Here is a 24,418-nt window from a genome sequence, read left to right on the forward strand (position 1 = left end):
CTTATGCTTCTAGGCAGCTAAAGAAGCACGAGTTGAATTACCCTACACATGACCTAGAGATGGCAGCGGTAATCTTTGCACTCAAGATGTGGAGGCATTACCTTTATGGGGTAAAATGTGAGATCTTCACAGATTATAAAAGCCTGCAGTACATCCTGAGTCAGAGAGAGCTGAATTTGAGGCAGAGAAGATGGGTAAAACTGCTCAGTGACTATGATTGCAAGATTCAGTACCATCCGGGTAAGGCGAATGTTGTGGCAGATGGCTTAAGCCGGAAATCACTTGGCAGTTTGTCCCATATTTCAGCAGAGAGGAGGCCAGTAGTGAGGGAGTTCTTCGAGCTCATCAATGAGGGTTTGCAGTTGGAGTTGTCTGGTACAGGTGCTTTGATAGCCCAGATAAGAGTGGCACCCGTGTTTCTGGAGCAGGTGGCTCAGAAACAGCATGAGGACCCAGAGTTAGTAAAGATTGCCAGGACTGTTCAGTCAGGCAAGAATGAAGAATTCAGGTTTGACAGCAAGGGGATCCTCTGCTATGGGAATAGATTGTGTGTACCAGATGATGTGGGACTGAAGGGAGACATTATGAGAGAGGCTCATAATGCCAGATACAGTGTTCACCCTGGAGCCACCAAAATGTATCAAGATCTGAAGAGAGTGTATTGGTGGCCAGCTATGAAAAGAGAAGTGGCACAGTTCGTGTCAGCCTGCGAAGTATGTCAGAGGGTGAAGCTGGAACATCAGAAGCCGGCTGGAATGCTTAACCCACTACCTATTCCAGAGTGGAAATGGGAGAATATTGCTATGGACTTCGTGGTGGGGTTACCGGCAGCGTCCAACAGACTAGACTCCATATGGGTGATTGTGGACAGACTGACCAAATTTGCTCACTTCATCCCTGTCAGGAGTGGCTATTCTGTGGACAAGTTGGCGCAGGTGTATGTTGATGAGGTTGTCAGGTTGCATGGGGTTCCTGTTTCAATAGTGTCTGATAGAGGGCCCTAGTTCACCTCCAGGTTTTGGCGGAGTCTGCAGAACGCTATGGGTACCAGGTTGGATTTTAGCACTGCTTTCCATCCTCAAACGGACGGATAATCAGAGAGGACCATCCAAACAATAGAGGATATGCTCAGAATGTGTGTGCTGGATTTTGGCAGTTCTTGGAGGCAGCATCTACCTTTGGTGGAGTTTGCCTACAATAACAGCCATCATGCTAGCATCGGGATGGCTCCATATGAAGCTTTATATGGAAGGAAGTGTAGGTCGCCTGTCTGTTGGGAAAAAGTTAGAGAAGGGGCTTTGGCAGGTCCTGAGCTAGTAGAGATCACCAGCAGAGTGGTGCCCATAATCAGAGAAAGGATCAAGACTGCTGTGAGCAGGCAAAAGAGTTATGCAGATGTCCGCAGAAGGCTAGTAGAGTTTTAGGAGGGGGATTTGGTATTGCTCAAGGTGTCTCCAATGAAAGGGGTGATTCGGTTCAGAAAGAAAGGTAAGCTAGCTCCACGGTACATCAGACCCTATGAGATCTTGCAAAAGATTGGGAATGTATCGTATAAGCTAGATTTACCTGCTTCAATGGAGAGAATCCATCCGGTTTTCCATGTTTCTATGCTACGAAAGTTTGTGTCAGATCCGGGTAAGGTTCTTAGTGAGCCTGATATGGAGGTCCAAGAGGATCTCACTTATGTTGAACAGCCAGTATGGATTCTTGACACTCAGATCAGAAAGTTGAGAAACAAGGAGATCCCGATGGTGAAAGTCCATTGGAATCACCACAACATCGAAGAGTGTACCTGGGAGACACGGGAGTCCATGCTCCAGCAACATCCTCATCTCTTTTAAAGTAAGTGTTATGTGTTTTATGTGAATGTCTATGTTTTATGCCATGTATATGTTGTTTGGTGAACATTCGGGGACGAATGTTCTTAAGGGGGGAAGAATGTAATACCCGGCTAGACTCCGGTATTGGAATTCCTATCGTCCGGTGGAATCTCGAATGTCAGAAACCTCTAGAAGGGTAAAACCATATTTTCATAAAATGTTTTAATGTATTTTATGGTTTTAAGCAAGAAAGGAAATGAGTTTTGTATGAAAATAGCCTTGGAGGAAGACCCAGGTTCGGCCGCCAAACCTCAAGTTCGGCTGCCGAACATGCATGTATTTCGGGAGTGCTTTAGGCCCCCGAAGGCATGAGTGAGGGAAGTCCAGGTTCGGCCGCCGAACCTTATGTTCGGCAGCCGAACATGGCATGCATGCGGAGGCACGTTAGGCCCCCGAAAGTGGCCTGGCCAGCCACCTATAAAAGGGTCCTTATGTCCGAACGGGTGAGCTTTTTTCCCCGTTTTCGGCCAAGGTGAGTCCTCCGCCGTCCCTCATCGATTTTGAGCTTCTTCCTTCGAATCTTCATGATTTTCTTATGAGTTTTCACTTGGTTTGAAGATATTTGAGCAAAAGAGCAAGTTTTGAAGCTTGGAGACCAAAGAGTTGATTTCTCCCCATCTCTAAGCTAGGATCGTCTTTCCTCTCGATCTTCAAGAGGTAAGCTTAGATCCAACCTTCCTTGTATGTTTTAAACAAGTTTTATGAAGATCTTTGGGGTAGAAATGCATGTTTAGGTTATTGTTGAGTTTATGGGTTTATGTTATGCTTATGAGCAATGTGGGTTGTTTGATGTGTTTTGGTTGGGGTTTAAGTTAGTTTGAGACCCCTATGTGCTTGTTGGCTTAAGTTTGCATGTTGTAGACTAGGTAAATGCATGATGGAATGGATTGGGAGGCATTTGTGCATGAAAGAGGCTGAGTTCTGCCCTTTGGAAGAACTCAGGTTCGGCAGCCGAAGGGACTTTCGGCCGCCGAACCTGCCTGTGGAGGCCAACTTTTGGCTGCCGAACCCTGCCCCCAAAATTGGACTTTCAGCTCTGGAAGGGAGTTTCGGCCGTCGAAGGTGCCGCCGAACATGCATGAGTTTCGTCTCTGGAGGGAACCTTCGGCCACCGAAAGTGCCGCCAAAGGTGCATGAATTTCGGCTCTGGAGAGACTTTCGACCGCCGAACCTGTCGCCGAAAGTGCCTTGTTCAGCCTTCCTTTGCATGATTTATGTGATTGTTTTAAGGTGTTTTAGGGGGTTTTTGGGGAGTATTTTAGAGTCATGTTCATGAATGTTTAGTCCCTCATTTGAGTCCACCTGTATAGGTTTAGACCCGAGGAACCGAGGACCCCAGCAGTGAGACAGCTGCTTCAGTGTTTTGTCAGAGCTAACCTGAGGTGAGTAGAATAAATACTTATGTTTTAAAGCAAATAAATATAGATTTGAGCATGTTCATGCATCATGAATGCCATGTGATATTATAGGTTGTTTGCATTAGAATTCACGAATATGTTGCATTGCATAATTTGATGATGATGTGGATGGATGTTGGATGATCCTTAGTCCTCAATATGATAGGTATGGTATGGTATGGAAGTCCGGTTGACCCATTCTACGTCCCGGCACTATGTAAGAGAAAGACCGGTTGACCCATTCTACGTCTCGGCACGTTGGAATGTTATGATATGTTATGTTTAAGAGAAAGTCCGGTTGACCCATTCTACGTCCCGACACCTTGGAATGTAGAGGACTATTGGTGACAATACCATCCTTGATGTGATTTGTTTGTGATGTGTTGCATTTTATGAAAGCATGAAATTTAAATTGAATGTTTATTTATTCTGCTCACTGGGCTTTATAGCTCACCCCTCTCCCTTAACCCCCAAATTTGCAAATACAGGGTAGACCAGGAGGTCAGCAGGAGTAGAGTTATGTTTTACGTGATAGCTAGATGTGGACATGAATATGATGTAATGTAAAAGTATAGTATAGAAATGTAATGTATTGATGCTTATGGAAGTTTAGAGTTGTGCTTGACCATAGTATGTTGTTAATCCCTCTTTAGTACATGATCTTAAATGTTTAATGATGATTATATAAACTAAGCTTAATGTATGTTATGATACCCCATTGGAGTATTTGATGAGGACTCCAGTGAGAGGTTTTATGTTATGGTTTGTGCATGCACGGGTTAAGCTTGGTGAAAGAATGAATGAATGAATGAATGAATGATTAAATGAGAAAGTTTTAAATTTTATGTAATTGTTGATCATGTATGGGATTAAACAGGTATACAGGATGTATGTCAAGCTTGCTACGGGTCCCGGCGGCCTTAAGCCGATCTGGATCCTAGCGCCTGTAGCGGTCCGATTTTCGGGTCGTTACAACAATAAAGTTACCGTGAAATAAGTAAGAACTTCAATAGAAAGTCAGAAACGATAAGGTTGTCATAGAGTAAATTCCTCTGAAAAAGAAGTTGCATAAAAATGCAAAAAGTAATGCTTGGAGGAGATGATGGACCTTTATAAAGGTGGTTTCGGCAACAGGCATTAAATGCGTCACGATAAACATTGCAACAACCGTCAAAAGGATCAATAGACAAAACGACATGAGCAGCAAGGAGCCAATCTTAAGGGGCCACATGTCCCGGACCTCGATAAAAGATGTTCCTTCAAATTTGAAGAAACAAAGACTAGTGGAGAGGCCTCTGATGTTGCATAACATCTACTCAAAGTAAGCTATAAGTTGTCACCACAAGACATGAACTATATGGTAATGATCTGACAAGTGAAAAATACGATCTCGCTCGAGTAAAAGAATATCCGGACACTTTAATACCCGGATTGCCACCATGACTCGCCCTCTCCTAATAGGCTGAGTCTTGGTACAAAGTTACCGTTGTTAGATACATTCTCATTTCGCCTCAGATCGCATGATTATCATTAGCTGACGATGTCTCTTATCGAGTAGCCGGCCACATCATTACCGGATTTTCATGAAATACTATATTTATCTCCATCTTCTTACAATATAAAAGAAACATGATCAAAAAGGTAAAGGGACATGATCTCTAATACTATTAAAGTTTTGAAGTTACCTATTCTCTCTATTCTTCAAGGTATTGACTTGAGTGTTGGAGTGACTGCCGTGGACACATACCACTATCTCATGTTTCGTTTCTCTCAGATTTCTACCAATCACAACACGGTGTCGTTCCGACTACGTCATCTTCTTAATCTCATCAACATTACATATTATTAAACATGTACTTTTTAACTAAAATAATAATTAGTGTGGATTTTAGAAAAAGTAATTTAGGAGTGGATTAACTCGAAATTGAATTAATGTAAATTAATATATCTAAATTATTAACAAAATTAAAATAAATATAATAATAATATTAAATATTTTAATTATTATAAATTTTAAAGATAAAATGATAAAAAAATTTTTAAATTTTAAAAAAAATTATAATTATACTTTGAGATTTTAGATTTTTATTAATTATATTTTGAAATTTACTAAAATGTAATAATTTAATTAGATATTTACGGTAAAAATAATAATATGAGTACATTTAAATAATATATGAAATTTAAAATTTGATTAATAATTAAATTAATATATAATGTAATGGTAAAAATTTGCAAAATTTTTTTTTTATGATTAATTTTTTTTAACAATAGCCCTTATTTTAAAAAGTTGATGATGTTATTTTTAATTTTAAATTATTTTTAATGGTACAAGTGAAACGCATATAATAAATTCCACGCGTTGACCTGGCTGGAACCCACAATAGGAAATAGAAAAAAAGCTGTCCTCCTCCAGAAACAAAACTAAGTTACGGTTCTGTCAAACTTTCTGTACCCCAGTGGGGCACGATAGCATGGCCGCCAGATCAGTTACCGGTAACATGATCCACATTCTCGGCACGTGTCGGTTTCGCTGCCCCTCCCTGAAGGGCTCGAGCCAACCTTCGTTGCAGGGCTCACCACGGTGGGCTACTGGGTTTCCCTTCCTCGACTCTTGGGAAAGAAAAAAAAAAAAAAAGGGAAAAACGGAAAAAAAGGAACCAAAATGAACTAGGAATTCTCCTTTCGAGTCCACACTTCCCAGTTCCCCCCCCCCCCCCCCCCCTTTCTTCCTCTCAAAATCATTATTTTTCCCCAAATTACTCTCTCTAAAAAGCATGTTTTCTCTCTCTAAATGGCAATAACAACCCTAGTATGGGCTCGCCGCCTTTGCTATTTCGAGTAAAAGGAGCATAGCAACGCAATGACCTGTAAGTTTACTTCCATTAGTTCTTAATACCTGGATTACTATATTTACGTATACGTTTTAGTGGAATTTTGAGTTTTAGGTTGACTACGTGAGTGAGGTAGGCTCGATTGAGTTGTTGTCTTTTAGGATTTTGTTCTGAATTTAATCATTGGAAATTTCGATTTTTAATTGTTTCTTATTATTTTCTGCATTTTTTTTTTTATCAACAAAGGATTAGGTGTAATAGTTCGAGTTGTGAATTTTGCAAAATTTTGAAGTTCCGGATCAGAAGGATGGCGGGAGTTTTATTCGGTACGGGTTAGCATTTCTGGATGCAAAATTGAATTTGGAAGGTTATCAAGGTTTTCAATTTGAAAAATTTTAGTGGGTGCTGTTAGCTGGACAGATTGTGTTTTTCTTATTCCAATGGCAGATGATGGCATGAGGGTTGGTGGGCTTTCATCTGGCTTGGCTATATTATTGAGTGGGGAAGATGTGAAGGAGAATTCCTCGAAAACCCATTTGGTTTCATATTGTGATGATTTTGGTTGTCAGCCTGTGGAACGGGCTCTTGAATACATTTTTGGTCTGCCTAACAAATCAGTTGGTCCATTGACTGGTCCAGTTGACACTGATTTAGTCCGCTCTATTATCAAGAATAAGTTCTCCAAATTTCATGTGAATTCTGATACTTTGGCTAGCAATAGGGAAGGAATATGTATTTTTGACGATGGCTGTTGGCCTCACAAAGTTGGGCTTGAAGAATCAAGCATTTGTGGTGATATTAGAATTGTTAAGCCCCCTTTTCTTCTGGAGAGTTTAGCAATGTTCAGTAGCACCAGGGCTAATGTCTTTGTTTGGAAAGGAAAGTGGATGTATGAAGTTATACTGGAAACTTCTGGTGTACAACAGCTTGGATGGGCAACCCTGTCTTGCCCTTTCACTGACCATAAGGGTGTAGGCGATGCAGATGATTCTTATGCATTTGATGGAAAAAGGGTTAAAAAATGGAATAAAGAGCCTGAGCCTTACGGTCAGTCGTGGGTTGTTGGTGATGTCATTGGGTGTTGCATTGATCTGGACCAGGATGAGATATTGTTTTACAGAAATGGTGTATCTCTTGGGGTAGCCTTTCGTGGCATTCGCAAGATGGGACCTGGATTTGGATATTACCCTGCAATCTCTCTTTCTCAAGGCGAAAGATGTGAATTAAATTTTGGGGCTCGACCATTTAAATACCCCATTAGGGGGTTCCTTCCCCTTCAAGATCCTCCCTCAGTAAATCTTTTGGCTACACAATTGCTTCGATGCTTATCCACGATGTTTGATATGCAATATATGGATCGATCCGATAGTTCCTCAGTTGGGAAATTAAGAAGATTAAAGAGGTTTGTATCACTTGAGGAACTATTTTATCCTGTTTGTCATGGGGTATGTGAGGAATTGTTCTGTATACTTGAGGCAGATGCAGGGAACATAGAGTATGTAGCGTGGGGTCCGCTTATTTCATTTATGATGGAGGTCTTCAGGTTGCAGCCAGATCATGACTATTCAAGTTTGGATAGATTTATAGATGTGTTTCTAGAGTTTCAGGAATCGTGTGGGATGTTTGAGTGTGTCATCAATGCCCTTTCGAGTTGCTGCAGAACAGCAGCATTGGTTTTAACTGAATGCCCATACTCAGGATCTTATTCTTATCTTGCATTGGCATGTCATATTTTGAGAAGGGAAGAATTAATGGTACTCTGGTGGAAGTTGCCAGATTTTGAATTCTTGTTTGAAGGTTTTCTATCACAAAAGAGTCCAAGCAAGCAGGATCTTTCCATCTTGATGCCTTCTGTTTGGTGGCCTGGTTCATGTGAGGATATTTCCTATGAATCTAGCATGTTCTTAACAACTACAGCTTTATCTGAGGCAGTCAACAAGGTATACTCCATTATGGATCAATGAATGTTTTTATTAGATGTACTATACTTTTATTGTTTTGCAATTTTTACATCTGTAGTTTTGCATAAGATGACTGGAAAAAAGGCCCTCTGAATTAGTTTTCAAATTAAATTAGCAGCATTCATAGTGAAATAAACATATTGAAGGTTGTCATAATTAAGGGCTAAAGAGACTTGTAGCAGTGATTTTTTTGCTTTTTTCTTTTTTACCATTAGCCTTTTGACCACTTGTAGTTATTAATTTAAGCACTACTAATTAAATTACCGTTGGGAGTAGACAGTATAAAGAGTTATTCTTATAGTTTAATAAAAAGAATTCCAAGTTCGATGTCTTCATTTGCAGTTTAGCTTATTTTATGTGTATTGAGAAAAATATGCTAAAGTGGATAGCAGGTAACTGCACTTGGATCAATGCCTTTTGCATCAACGTCAATGTAATTTGTAATTTGCTGTCTGTGTTTTTCTTCTTTCTCTTCTTTTTTATTTTCTTCCATTTTATGTTGCTTGGGCTGTCCAGCTGTGTGGCATTGTCCCATTGACCTAGTGAGTAGTGACTTCCCTTGTGCTCTTCAATTGCCTTTCTTCCCTCTCTAACTCAACTCTTCTTCTTTCTTGCCACTAAAGGTTATCATTTTGCTCTGTTTAGAACAGATTAAGCAGTGGTGATTAAAGAGGCGTGCATCCATAAACTAAAATGATACAGTTCTTGTGTGACACTACTATGAGAATTGAAACCACCACTATCTCTACCTGCACTAAATAAATTTGCTGCTGCAGCCTTCGTGCATCATTCAGTAATAGCTCAACCAAACTGATGAAATTGTTATTTCGATAAGAAAATGTTTAGTTTTTAGTTCAGTTGTCTTTGTAATCTCTGAAATTTTCGTTTTCGATTATTAGATCAATTTTGATAACCAATTAACAAAACTTATCAGATTTTATTAATTAATATATATATATTGTAATTTTATTAATAATATATCATTTGTAATTATTATTGTTTAATATTATTACTACTTGATTTAAAATTTTTCGATTACTAAAATATATTATATTACTTATTTTTATACATAAAAGATAATTATAAAAATATTTTTATAAATTTTTTTATTGGCTAATAATGCAAATAATGCTTGTGTGTGGATATATATGTACATTATATACATGTGTGTGTGTGTATATATATATATATATATATATATATATATATATATTAAGCATATTCTTTTGGTTGGTTCAATTGGGACTAATGATTTAGAATGTGTATATCTTTCTCTTAATTTTGGTTTGGACAGTTATTATTTTGGAGATGTTTAAAATTTCGGTTAATTGGAAGCGGTTCAGTTGCTCACCTCTATCAGTGCAAGTGAGTTTGCTAAACTCCACTTGAAACCAAATCCTCCATCATAAGCCCTCCAACCAGTACGTCACCTAAAGATAAAAGCGTTGCTACTGGATTTGAACTTGTAGCCTCATTATGGGTTCACCTCCAATCACACAATGTCCTAGAATGGAACCAAGAGAGTTCTTACTCCTGAGTCAAAATGTATTTATCCTTACCTTGTGTTTGTGTAGCCCTAAAAAACCCTTGAGTTTACTATTTTTATTTGAAAAATTATGGAAATAGGTATGTGACAAATAATGATAGTTTGAATACAAAATGGGTAAGTAGTTTGATTTTTGATTTAATTCCATTTTCTTTTGAAAAGATTGTTGAAATTGATGATGTTTGATGAGGATGTAGTAGTGTACATGTATGGGTTGGGAAGGGTAGTTGGGTTTGGAAAGACAAAGAAGAGATTGGGTCATTGAGTGGTGGTGATGGTTGTGGGTATGATGCATGCGACAGACCATTAGGTATGCCTGCTATGGCCTTAGTATGAAAGATTGCAGTTATGGTGGCTGCATTCGATGGATTATTTGGAATAAAATAATTGGTGTAGAAAAATCTGGTGTTAGTGGTATGTTAGACATGGAAGAAAGGCAATTTAGAGTTTGAGGTTTGAGCTTGGGGATAAGGATTAGTATAAGAACAATAGTGTTTTCTGATCAAGATTTCTTAATGGTTTCCTAGCAAATAATTAGGATTGTTTTTGTAGCCCTTTTTGTGGTATTATTATATTTTGTGCTTTATACCTAGTGTTTTGAGTCCTAAATTTCCATATGCAAGTAATTTATTGTATTGTAATTTTTAGACTAAAACACTGTGAAGTATTTGCAGAATGTCTAGGTAGAAAATTAAATATGGTTTCAATGTAAGAGCCTGTTTGGTAACTGTAATGTTACCTTTTATTTATTTATTTTTTTTTGAGAAAAATAGAAATGCATTCATTTAAAGGCATTGGTTTCTGTTTTATCTACTTTTTGCACCTTTGTTTTTATATGAGAACCATTAGAAACCAAACCACAAAACGTGGTTTCTATTTTCCTGTTTTTGATCTTTCAACGGTTCCTACTTCCTCATTTGTCTCTCCATATGTTCTTTTTCTTCATTTCCTCATCCTTTTCTTTTTCATTTCCTCATCCTTTTCTTCTTCGTCATTTCCTCATCTTTTCAGTTTCCTGCTCTAACTCTTTGTTTCTTTTTTATCTGCTGCATATGGTTTTAACTAATGGCCAATTACATTGCTTAACAGCTGTTATTTAAAGAATCTGGCTTGCTGTTACCACTACCTTTACAACATTTATTTAAAGGATTTTTAAAATTGCAGCCATAAAGGCTGTTATATAAAGGTAATGACCATTACTGACCATAATGTAAAGGTGTAATGGCCATTACTTTTCAAGCTGAGAGTCTTAGGCTTTTCATTTGTTTTATCATATTAGATGGTAAGAACTCTTCATTAGAAAAAAAAATATGCCCCAATATGTTTGCAACTATGCTGCTTGTATTTACCTAAGTTTACATTTGTAAGATATTTGGCGTTTTCACTCTTATGATGTCATAAGAAGTGCCATTTCTTGTAACTTAATTGCAAGGATGATAAATGCAAACACATATCTCATTTAAATTTAGTATTTATGATTCTCAATCTCAAGCATCATACTCAGTCTTATCCAATGATCTTTTTGTATTATTTAATCCCTTCTGAACAAGAAACTGCAAGTGAGATTACCTTCATGAAGAATTTTGGGAGGAATTTTTGATTCTATTCCAATTGAATTGATCTTTATAAGATTTGAGTATTTATATATAAAGAATTAACCTAAATTAGGAATATTTACAATGAGAATAAAATCCCTTAAATCAAGGCTAATTAGGATCCCAAAGATTTGAATCTTTCTAATTAGGAACCTTTTATGTTGGTCAATACTCCCCCTCAAGTTGTATAGATATCACACATACACAACTTGTAAACCAAGGTATAATAGATCTTGTTGTTGATCCCCTTGGTAAACACATCGGCTAGCTGTTCACCGGAAGTCACATGATCTAACTTAAAGACACCATTTATCAACTTCTCTTTAATGAAGTATCAATTAATCTCTATCTGCTTCGTTCGGTCATTGAACTGGATTGTGAGCTATACTGATGGCAGCTTTGTTGTCACAGTACAAGAAGAGTTTGTCCCTCTCCAATAGTTTCAATTCCTTCAACAATTTCTATAACTATAGGGGTTCACAAACGCCTTGTGCTACCTCAGCACTTGATCGAGCAACAATACTTTGCTTTTTGCTTTTCCAAGTGACAAGGTTTCCTCCCACGAGTGTATAGTAACCATTAGTCGACCTTCTATCATTAAGGGATTCAGTCCAATCTGCAATTGTGAATGAATGTATGCGAAGATGACCGTGTTTAGAGAATATGAGACCTTTTTCAGGAGCAGACTGCAAGTATAGCAAAATGCGAAAACAGCTTGTACGTGAGACTCACGAGAATCGTACATAAACTGACTGATTAAGCTGACTGCATATGCTTTGTCTGGTCGAGTATGCGAAAGATAAATCAGTCTGCCTACCAACTTTTGATATCTGCCCATATCCACTAATTCATCAATCTCTGCTTGTAGCTTGTGATTGCTCTCAATAGGAGTTTCTATTGGTTTATAATATATTATTTCTGAGCAATAAAGATTCCCTCTTTTGACTTGACAACCTCGATTCTCAGAAAATATTATAGTTTTCTTAGATCTTTAATTTTGAACTCTTGAGCCAAAAGTTTTTTTAGCGAGTCATCTCTTCGGTGTCATCCCCTGTCATTACTATGTCATCAATATAGACTATAAGAAGAGTAATTTTATCTTTGTAATGTCTGATAAATAGGATATAGTTAGCATTGCTTTGTTGATAGCCAAAAGAAATCATAGCTCTACTGAATCGATCTAACCAAGTTCTGGGTGACTGCTTCAACCCATACAAAGCCTTCTTTAGCCTGCACATCTTTCCTTATATTTTTTTATCAGCAAATCCAGGAGGGATTTCCATATACACTTTCTCCTCCAAGTCTCTGTGGAAGAATGCATTTTTCATATCAAATTGTTGGAGATCCAAGTCAAGATTGACAACGCAAGATAGCAATACTCTGATTGAGTTCATTTTGGTAACAGTTGCAAATGTCTCTTGTTAATCCACTCTATAGGTTTGAGTCTATCCCTTGGCGACTAGCCTAGCCTTGAATTTTTAATTGATTCATTTGTTTTGTGTTTCACAGTGAACACCCATTTGCAGCTAACAAGTTTTTCTTCCCATGTGGGAGAGTGATCTTGGATCTCATTTTTGGCCAATGCGTTCATCTCTTCAATCATTGCTTTCTTTCATTTAGGATCTGTAAGAGCTTTCTTCCAATATTGTGGAATAGACACAGAGGAAATAGATAAGACAAATGCTCTATAAGATGGAGACAAAGAATCATAAGAGAGAAAGTTAGAAATAGAGTGCTTTGTGCAAGATTTAATTCCTTTTATTTGAGCAATTGATTTATTTAGATCATCAAAGGGCTCAAGATTTAGGGATGACTCATCAGATGGAGAAGAGGAAGATTCATGACATTAAGTAGGTTGCACAATGACTTTTTCTGCTTTTGTTTTTTCTCTTTTTGAGTATCTCCTTAAATCTGGTTTATCCAAATGTCCAATTTGGTCACCAATAGTTTTTCCCGCTATAATAGTCTTCAGATTACTAATAGTCTCCCTCTTATAGTAGTCTCCTCTATAGTAAAACGTTCTAGAGTTATAGGACTAGGAATCATCTCTTCTCTCTCATTGTCCTCTCCTTGAAGAGGTGATGGAGTAGTACTGAAGTAAAGTTCAGTCTTTCAAAATGTAATATCCATATTGACAAAATATTTTTTAGATGGAGGGTGATAATACTTGTAACCCTTTTATGTGGAAGAGTATCCAATAAACACACATTTAATAACTCTCGGATCGAGCTTTCCACCTGCCCTAATATGAACAAAACACGTGTATCCAAACACCTTGGGTGGAACAATATAAGCATTTTTCTCTTGTAGCACCTCTAAAGGGCTTATAAAGGCAATGGTTTTGAGAGGCATTCTATTAATGAGATTAGCTGCGGCTAAGACTGCATCTTCCTAATAGGTTTTTGGAAGGTTCATGGTGAAAAGGAGAGATCGGGCTATTTCCAACATGTGTCTATTTTTTCTTTCAGTAAGACCATTTTGGGCACTAGTGCAAGGACAATTAGTTTGATGCAGTATCCCATTAGACTCTAGATAAGCAGAAAAAGGGCCATCCATGTACAGATGATTGCCAATAGCCTATACAAGGGGCACGTTACCCTTTCCCAAAACCGATGTGGGATTCAACACAACCTCGTGCCCAAGTCTACACTGGAACAATAGAGCGGGACACATTCATGGGAGTTCCAACATTGTGGGGAGCTTCTGATACCATGAGGAATTTTGGAAGGAATTTTTGATTTTATTCCAATTGAATTAATCTTTGCAAGACTTCTATTTATACATAAAGAATCAACTTAAATTAGGAATATTTACAATAAGAATAAAATTTTTTAAATGAAGTCTAATTAGGATCCCAAAGATTTGAATCCTCCTAATCAAGATCAAGAACCTTTTATGTTGGTCAACACTTCATAGTGAATATGTATATGTGACGTAAAACTCACATATGAAATTGACAAGTAATTGTTATAATATCTATTTTCAGTGAATATATCTTTATTTTAATTTAAGATCATTTTTCAGTGATCATTATGATGTAAGATATTCAATGGAAAACTATTTCTCACTGGATTTTTCTTAAACTCTTTGTGTATTGTTGTTGCTGTGGGGAACGTTTAAATGAATTAATCTTTTGCATTGAGTGCAACTGTCAATTTCTATTTTGATAGCCTTCTAATGCCTTTATCTTTTATTTTATTTTGTTTTATTTATTTATTGTAGATTGAGGAGAAGCATAGGGACCTCTGTCTTTTGGTTATACAGTTTAGACCACCTACAACACCTCCCCAGTTACCTTGTTCAGTGTTTAGGACATTTTTACAAAATCTTTTATTGAAGAATAGGGGCGCAGATCGCAATCTGCCACCTCCTGGAGTTTCAAGCAAGTCTGTTCTTGTCTCTTTGTATACAGTCATACTACATTTTCTATCTGAAGGATTTGCTATGAGGGACATTTGTGGTTGGTTGAAGAGCTGTGAAACAAATAATTACAATGTTGGATTTCTTCATAGAGGTGGTGAACAGAGTTTCCTGGTGGATTTATTTCTGAAAAATGATTCTTATCGAACTGACATTTCAAGACTAGGGGGATCATTTAGTCATCTATCAAAATCTCATCCTGTACATGATCAGGAATCAGAAGTAATTCGGTGGGAAGAAGGCTGTATGGATGATGAAGAAACCAGAGTAACACATAAAACTACGCAGAAACCATGTTGTTGTTCAAGTTATGATGTTGAGTATTCAAAAATGTCAAAGCATCCAATTAGATATACAGCAAAAGGTTCTCGTGTCCATTGTACACCTATGCCAGAGAGGTCTGCTCATATAGGTGCAGAATGCAGTGCAGGAAATTTGAATGATGAAATTGCAGATAAGCCTAGCACCAGTGATCAATCTGAGTCGGAGTTTGGTTTTTGCCCAGTGCAAGATATTAGGATTGTGCCAAGGGAGAGTAATATCTCTTCAGCTACACTAAGAGAAGAAGAACTTTTAGATACTTTGTTACTTTTGTATCACATAGGCGTTGCGCCAAACTTCAAACAGGTAAGCGTCAAAGTTCAAACTGGTAAAAAATATGTTGAGCTGAAAGTTTCTCTTAAAGTGGCACTCTTTACTAAAAGAGAGTCCTAGTGTTTTATCATTTGGTTTTCTTTTAATTAGCCAATATCTGTCTTGATCTTGTTCATTATTATTTTTTCTTGCTGTCTGAAAATCTTTATTATTTTTCTCTTAAAAGTTCAAAAAGAAGGGCAGTCTTGCTGAGAAAATATTATTTAGTGGTGGAGATAAAATTGATTATATATGTGCCTATTTTAATGACTATGCTGAGTCAAACTGTCTGTGTGCTCTATTTGATAATCTGAAATTCTGAATATGGTTGAAATAGGTAATTTTAGAATTTGCCTCAGCCTCACTTGAGATTTGAACTATTTATTTTTTGTAGCTTGTAGCTTGTCGATTGGTCGATTGTTTTCGTTTTGCTGATTTTCTTACCAGATTATAAAAACATGAAACTGAGTTGAATTGTAGTGCAATGCTAATTCTTTATGTTATTTTAGTTCTGCTTGCTTGTTTAGTAGTGTTGTCCATGTCCTGTGCTGCTCAAGTATGAATCTTATTTTCTGTTTAATAGAATCTGCCTCTTGTTCTTGAAATAATGCATATAGTTCTGAGCGCTTACCAACTAAGGTACACCCAGACTGATAACTGTTGAGATGGTGGGAGAAAGGATGCATTTTCTGAATTGCTTGCTGTTTGTAAGGCATTGCTGAGGATAGCATGTAGGAAAAAGATTCATGTAAACATTCCTAACTGAATTTTATGCAAGGAATTGCTTCTTACTGAATGAGTTTAACCATCCAGTGGGTGTTGGTTTAGAGGTTTGGAGTAGCTGATGGGAGGTTTTATACCCAACTATTGCTCCATGACCACTTAGTAAAAATATCAAACAGCTATGGTTCAGCTGATGTACACCTTAAACTATAGTGAATTAGAGTTGGTTACGGTTAGTTGCTACTGTTTCAAGATAAAAAAGGCCACTTTACCCTTCTTTTCATTATACACACACGCGCGCACTAATACTCATACACACGCACACACACGGTAATACTCTTATTTTCTTATAATTTATTTTTTGTTTATTTATTTAATAATATAAATAATAGGAAAAAGTACAAAAAAAGGAGGTAAAGTTTATATATATCCTTATTTGTAGTTTTACCATATGAACTTCAACAGTTGTGTAAAGTTTACCAAACATTTAAAGACCACTTTATCATTCTTTTATACACACACATCCACACACACATACCAATGCTCTTATTTTCTTATGATATGTAATTTTTGTTTATATATTTTAACATAAAAATAAATGATTCTAATGAATTAATAATATATACTTATTTTAATATTAAAATAAATTATATGATATTTATTCATATTAGTAATATTACATACAAATATCAACAACTACATAAAGTTTTATCAAACACTCATTATAAATAAGTTGCCATCAGTTGTTTGTAACAGCTATTAGCTAACAGTAATTAGGGGTGAGCATTCGTTCGGTTCGGTTCAAAATCGAACCGAACCGAATAAACTGAAAACCGAAATTTTAGTGTTTATGAAAACCGAACCGAACCGATTTTGGTCAGAAACCGAATCGAACCGAACCGGTCTGATTCGGTTCGATTCGGTTTGGTTTGATCGGTTTCGATTTTTAATAATTTTTTTATTTTTTACACTTTATTTTTAATATTTTAAAATTTAATTAAAATATTTTAATTTTAATATGATTTAATTTCTCTATATTATTGAAAAAACATATTATTATCACTAATCGGTTCGGTTCGGTTTTTTCGATTTTTTTTTTATCAAAACCGAACCGAACCGAAATAATCAAAATTTCTGAAATTAAAAACCGAACCGAACTGAAATGTATAAAAAACCGAACTAAATTTTCAAATCGGTTCAGTTCGGTCGATTTTTTCGGTTTGAACCGAATACTGCTCACTCCTAACAGTAATAGCTATCAACTATTAATTATCTATATATTGAACAATTAAACCAAACAAGCTCTTGGTGTTACTTTATCTCTCAGTTAGACGTCTGTGTCGCATAGTTACTTTTTAGTTGATTTTCTTTATCTCTCAGTTAGACGTCTATGTCGCATAGTTACTTTTTAGTTGATTTTGTATCTAAAATGGTTCTTTGTTTGTAGGCATCATACTACATGTCTCATCAATCACAATCAATATCGCTTCTGGAAGAAACTGATAAGCAAATAAGAGAAAGAGGTTGTAGTGAACAATTACGACGATTGAAGGAAGTGCATAATGATTATCGAGAAGAAGTTATCAATTGTGTTAGACATTGTGCATGGTATGCTGACCGTAATTCATAGCTTTTAGACTATCTTTCACTTTGATATTCTTGGTCTTAATCTACTTATGATATTGAACCAAACTAAAGCACATTATTGATTTCATATGATTGATATGCATACTCCTTCATGACTTTTTCCTTCCCTTTTTCGTAAAAGGAATAAACTAATATTCCATTTTTTGTATGGATATCAAGATGTGCAATTGAAAGCATATTTATTAAATGGGTAAACTATCATTTATAGCAAAATCTTTACATTGTTTTTCAATTTTAGCCAATCTTTTTTTTTTTTTAACAATTTTAGCCAAATTAGAAAGGTTGTTAACAATTTTAGCTAGTGCTCGGTTGAGGGGTTGGAGTATGCTTATGTAGCATGCTGAGTCAGTAAAAATATAATTTCAAATTGTGGAGCCCATTTTACTAAAGATAAATTATATATTTTGGCCAATCTTTTACGCAATTTCATAATTTTAGCCAATTGTTTTTTCAATTTAATTAAAATTTTCATACTCACCTGAAGCAAACCATGTTCATTCAGGAATTTGCCAAAATAAAAATAGTTTAATTAAACTATTTCTGGATAGGACTACACTATAAAAATTTAGTACCAGCTTAGCCTAAAATTGCTAGGTACTTATTTACACATTGAGCACAGCTTAATAGTGGGTAAAAATAAGATAAAAATTACTATTTGACTAAAATAATTTTATAACAGGAGGCTTATTTCTGATATCTGTAAGCAGTCAATTTTGAATAGGAGGCTTATTTACAAAAGTAATTTGTAAGATTGCTTCAATTTTAATCTAGAGTGAAAAGAGAATTTATTTTAGTATGGTAATAAAATATCTCTGTCCTATTTCTTGGCATAAGATTAGTGTAAATTATTGAATTCATTGTATCAAACTATATTCAGGTGGGTGCAGTAGTAGAAAATATAGAACAACTATTCAAATGGATTTCGTATTAAAAAATTAATTTTTATGCTAATTGAACAGTCACGTAAGTTCCTATTATACATTTTTTTTTATCTTTTGTCTAAAATTGACAAAAAATAGAAGAATTGGCTAAATTTGAGTGCATAAAGATTTGGCTAAAATAAGAATTTATCATATTATAACAGGTGGGACCCACAATAAAGTATTATTTTCTTTGTTGACTCATCATGCAACATAAGCAATTTCTAATCTCCAATTGACCCTTGGCTAAAATTGCTAATGACCTTTTTAATTTGGATAAAATTGTAAAAAGAAAAAGAGGATTGGCTAAAATTGGAAAACGACATAAAGGTATATAAATGATAGTTTACCCTTATTAAATTTTGGCTATTTCTTACCTGTGAAAAGTTATTCTATTGCCTATTAATCTTAGTTATAATATTTTCATGATTTTGAGATTTTGCAATCGTCCATCACCCTTTCTATTTCTTGTGGGTTGCATTTGCAACTACTTTAAGGACAGCTGTTATTGAAATTTTTGTATTTGATTATTATTAATGAATGCCAATTTGGTGTTGTGTCTTGTCTGGCTGTTTAGTTTGTACCGAGTTAGAAGGGATTGCATGTGCATTTCAAAACTTCGTTTTAGTAGTTTGCTTTTTTATATTCTGAGTTTTGTTTGTCTTTTGTTATGGGTTGCAGGTATCGCATCTCCCTATTCTCACGTTGGAAGCAGAGAGGAATGTATGCAACATGCATGTGGATAGTCCAACTGCTCCTGGTTCTTAGCAAAGTGGATTCTTTATTCATTTATATCCCTGAATTTTATCTTGAAACTCTGGTAAATAAGTTCTTCCGTGAAACTACTGGGAAGGATGCTAATGTGCTTATGAACATGACATTAGAAGTATGTTAATTTTTTTTTTTTTAGTTATAGATAGACATGTTTATGTTATATCCTCTGCTTCTATTGTATGTTTTTCAACATTTGCTTACATTGCAGGCACACTTATGTCCTTGGTGTCACCACAATCTTGTTCACAACTTTGATATTGCTGCAAATATTGTTAAATCTCTTGCAAATCGAGTAAATATCTGCAGTATGTTAGTGTTCTAAATTGTTTTCTTTTTGTGTATTGGATTCTTATGAGATCACGATGTTAATTATAGAATAGCAGATTGTCTATATCTATAGTTATGTATATATAGTTTTCTTTTAATCTATTAGGCATTGCAGTTTTTAAAATGTGCAACATATAGCAACGATTTTGGAGTTAATGGCTTAGCATGTGGAATGCTTTCATGGACTTCGTCACCTTTTATACTTACCAACTTATTCCTAGCTGTTACTGAATTCAGTTAAATTGTGTTACAGGTTGACTCTTTTCATGTGTTGCGCAAGAGTGATCCTCCATTTGTTCCTTCTGCAATATTTATTAACCAAGGACTCGCATCATTTGTATGTTTGGTTTGTAAACCTTCTTTTCATTGTTCTTCTTTTTCTTCCATTCACTTTTTGCTTAATCTATTTTAATTTTATAGAGGTTTGATCAATCTTTTTGTTGCGTTTGACTGGGGTCTAAATGTCTATAACAACTTAGCTAGTGATTATGTTATTATGTTGTTGTTAACTTGTTAATCTGGAATTCTAGGCTATATCTGTAGAAAAGGAAGCTTGTATGGTAAGAGAAGATTTTATGTGATTTGAAATTGTACTTGTGCTACTTGAGCATCTAGGCCATTATCACCATAAAATGTTTTAGAACACATTGTTATAGCTCTAGTTCATTATTTATTTTCTTAGTTGCATTTTCGAGATCCTTTATGATACGGATTTAATATGGGAAGCTCCAAATCATGACAAATTAAGTTACTATCGCTTAATTTAAGGCTTACGGGATGAGAATTGTATTTAGAAAGTATGGGAGAATAAGGAAATAAGTGACACACTCACTCTTCAACACATGTGGATACGCAACACAATTTCAGATCACGTAATGTATGTATAGCCGAATTGCACTTGAGCCAATTTTGTTATTTTGGTATTTTAGTATTTTGTGAGATTTATTTTAAATTAATTTGGCTTAAATTAGAAGCCAAATTCGCGTAGCCTATTTAGGAAGGAGATTTCTCCAAGACAATTTAGGAAAATGATTTTTAATGTAATCTAAATTTGACTATTTGACTAGATACCCTTCCTATAATTATTGTAATTACACCTTTCTATACTAGAATTAAGGTTTGGAGACTATAAAAACAACTTTAAGGTGACAATCACGAGAGCAAATGAATAAAAGATGATAGTTGTGAGCAAAATTTGGTTCTTCTCCATTATTTAGCAACTTATCAAGATTTAATCTCGTGGCATTCTAATATAGATCTCCTACATGCCTAGTTAAACCTATCAAGAATTTCTTGTGGCTTTCTTGAAGCTGAAATTACTTGATTATCTATGTTTTTAATCACATTGATTGGTTAGGGGTATAGTAGAGCAACCTTTAGTTGATTATCTATGTTTCTAATCACATTGGTTGATTAGGGGTGTCGGAGAGCAACTTTCGCTTCGTTATCTATGTTTCTAATCATATTCGTTGGTTAGGAGTGTGGTAGAATCAAGTTGTGTGACGGAATTTTTGATCACGAGTTGATACTGGATTCCGGATTAGTCGGTGCACAGTGTTAGATAAATTCTTATTTATTTATTTTTATTTATTTCGTAATTTGTTTTCCAAATTATCTTATTATTTTGTTATTTTTGTTTATTTTACAGTTTCTCTTAAAAAAAAAGAAAATAAAAGTTTCATTTCAGTTGTGTGTGAAATTTAAAAGAAAAAGTGAAAAATAAGAAGAGTGATGAAAAACAAAATCGTTTAAATTATTTGATTAAAAAAAAAGAGAGATGTCAAAGTTTAGCGCTTCATTCGCGAAATTTCATATTGAATTGAAAGGGAATCTCATTATAGTTGAAGGTTCGAGAACGAATTTTTTCGAGGAAGGAGAGAATGATACAGATTTAATATGAGAAGCTCCAAATCATGACAAATCAAGTGACATCGCTTAATTCAAGGCTTACGAGATGAGAACTATATTTGAAAAGCATGGGAGAATAAGGAAATAAGCGACATACTCTTCAACACATATGGATACACAACACAATTTCAGATCGCGCAATGCATGTATGGTGGAATTGCACTTAGGCCAATTTTGTTATTTTGGTATTTTAGTATTTTGTGCGATTTGTTTTAAATTAATTTGGCTTAAATTAGAAATCAAATTCGTGTAGCACATTTAGGAATGAGATTTCTCCTAGACAATTTAGAAAAATGATCTTTAATATAATATAGATTTGACTATTTGACTAGATACCCTTCCTATATTATAGTTACACCTTCGTACCCTAAAATTAGGGTTTGAAAGTTATAAAAATACCTTTAAGGTGGCAGCCACGAGAGCCAAGAAATAAAAGATGATGTTACAAACAAAATTTGGTTCTTCTCTGTTATTTAGTAACTTATCAAGGTTTAACCTTGCGGCATTTTAATATGGATCTCCTCCATACTTAGTTAACTTATGAAGAATTTGTTGTAGCGTTCTCGAATATGAAATCGCTTGATTATCTATATTTTTAATCACATTGGTTGGTTAGAAATATAGTAGAACAATCTTCGCTTCGCTTGATTATCTATATTTCTAATCACATTTGTTGATTAGGGGTGTGGTTGATTAGGGGTGTAGTAGAGCAACCTTCGCTCCACTATCTATATTTTACATTCGTTGGTTAGGGGTGCAGTAGTGCAACCTTCTGAAAAATGCCTTATTTTTTGTCAAGTTGTGTGACGGAGTTTTTGATCACAAATTGATCTAGGTTCTGTTCATTACTTATACCCTTTTTTTTTTCTTTGGTGGAGGAGGGGGTATAATAAGAGGTGGAGTAATGAAACAAAGGGTAATAGATATGGAGTTGTTGCCAAAACTACGTTTATTTCGATGCTGGTTTCAATATTCTTGGTCAATAACCTTCTTTTGTTCTAGAAAGTTTTAAGTCTCTAGAAGCTTACAAACTCTTAACTATTCCTTGCTTTATGTAATAACTCTGTTGCTGTGTTAACCACAATATGCTAGCTTCTTGGTATGGATTAGAATGAGCTATTTCTGTTTATTGTGATAATATCATTTTGGAAATGCTATTTTGAAGTTTGATGTAAAAAGTGTGCACTTGATGTTACAATTTAGTGATGCTAGTAATTCTAGTTGTGATTGTAGGAGAATATGAGATATATAATTGAGTATTTTGATAATTTACACGTTGGCAAGAAGCTAAAAATTTGTTTAATGCATGGCAGATCAACTCTGCCTGTCTTACCTTTGTAAAGCATAGCTGGTCCCAAGCCCGGGCAGAGGTTGACAACCATTATGAAATTTAGTCAAATTCTCATGAGTATGAATAGCCAATGAATTTGACGATGCTAGTAATTCCAGTAGTGATTGTAGGAAAATATGGGATATATAATTGAGTTTTTTTGATAATTTACATGTTGGCAAGAAGCTAAAATTGGTTTAATGCATAGTACCTCAGCTCCACCTGTCTTACCTTAATAAAGAATAGCTGGTCCCAGGCCCGGGTAGAGGTTGACAACCATTATGAAATGTCATCAAATACCCATGAGTATGAATAGCCAGTCAGTCATATTTAATACGATATCCTATGTTATGTCTTATTTTGAGGATGGTATTGTCTTAGTGGATAAAGTTAGTAGAGTTGTTTAAGGAAAAGTTGGAGTTGTGAAGAACACTTGAGAGATTAAGGGTTTTGGCTATTTACAAATAAGACAGTATGTATTGGGAGTTTAGCTCTTGTAGAAGGAATGGATATGAGGTTTCATTGGATGAAGTTTTTGTGCAAAATGCAATCAATTCAAATATTTTTGTTCTATTATCTAGATAGTAATAGATAAGGATGTAATTTATAGGATAAAAAACAAGAGGGGTGAAATGGAGGGATGTGATGGGTATTGCTATGCAAGCATAGGGCCTTTGACAAGTGAAAGATGAGTTCTATAAAATTATGGTGAGGCCAGCTATGTTGTATTGGCATAAATGTTGGGCACTAAAAGTACGATATGATTACAAAATGAGTGGCTGAAATGCGAATGTTAAGATGGTTGTATGCTAACAATATGGATAGGATTAGGAACGACCAAGTCCGCCAAATGTATGTAGCACATATTGGACATAAAATGAGAGAGGGCCGTTAAGATATTTTAGTCATGTCCAGTGTAGAAATGCCCCAGCATAGAAGTATGATAAGTTAGTGGTGGAATAAGTGAAAAGGCAAATGAGAAGACCTGATCTGATGTAGAGGGAAGTAGTATCAAAACATTAGCCATTTTAGATATTGAGGCAGAATTAGTTTCAAACAAAGTTGAATGATGGAAGAAAAGATCCAATCCATAGTTGATTCCAGGATAGTAGTAGTTGGCTAGCTGCAACATTATTAATGGTGACAAGAGGTGTGAGGTGAGACAGGCAAGGGTCTCGCCCTAGAATAGAGAGGTGCTTGCCTCAGGCCCTGAGGTGAGAGACACCAGGGGAGGCGAGGTGCTGTCTTTCTGAAATAACCTATGCCTTTTTTCTATTAAATTTTTTAAAAAGGAAATTCTATTCTATCCTCTCCATTTCAAGCTTTCAGCTGTAGGAAAACAACATAAGAGGTTTATTATCCTTCCTCTCTCTTTTTCTCCTCTTTTTCTTCTTTCCTCCTTCGCCTCTCTCCTGTTCTTCTCCTCTTCTCAATGTTTTGTGCAACAAATCAAGAATTCAAACCATTTCTACCTTGTTGTCTTAGTGTCAACTCTTGCTTTAGTAACAGTGGTTGAATGCCAT

At 35.5% G+C, this 24,418-nt stretch overlaps 1 protein-coding gene across 14 annotated transcripts in view; it reads left to right on the top strand.

Annotated features, from left to right (window-relative positions):
- The first annotated feature begins 5,963 nt into the window (after window positions 1-5,963).
- LOC110629110 (E3 ubiquitin-protein ligase RKP-like) overlaps window positions 5,964-24,418 on the top strand; it is a 32,055-nt gene continuing 13,600 nt past the window's right edge. For 3 of the 14 annotated variants that reach the window (XR_002490164.2, XM_021776004.2, XM_021776006.2), the window contains exons 1-7: window positions 5,970-6,147; window positions 6,358-8,051; window positions 14,436-15,260; window positions 17,437-17,597; window positions 19,238-19,442; window positions 19,539-19,622; window positions 19,911-20,003. Coding sequence is in view for 12 of the 14 variants with exons in the window: in XM_021776004.2 (XP_021631696.1) it covers window positions 6,552-8,051; window positions 14,436-15,260; window positions 17,437-17,597; window positions 19,238-19,442; window positions 19,539-19,622; window positions 19,911-20,003 (2,868 nt within the window). In the remaining 2 variants the exon portion in view is untranslated. Of the gene's footprint in view, window positions 6,148-6,357; window positions 8,052-14,435; window positions 15,261-17,436; window positions 17,598-19,237; window positions 19,443-19,538; window positions 19,623-19,910; window positions 20,004-24,418 lie in introns of all 14 variants that reach the window. The other 11 variants (XM_043949705.1, XM_021776014.2, XM_021776011.2 and 8 more) reach the window with 9 other exon arrangements.

The sequence above is a fragment of the Manihot esculenta genome, chromosome 13 (genome assembly GCF_001659605.2).
Source record: "Manihot esculenta cultivar AM560-2 chromosome 13, M.esculenta_v8, whole genome shotgun sequence".
In the NCBI taxonomy this organism is placed as follows: Eukaryota; Viridiplantae; Streptophyta; class Magnoliopsida; order Malpighiales; family Euphorbiaceae; genus Manihot; species Manihot esculenta.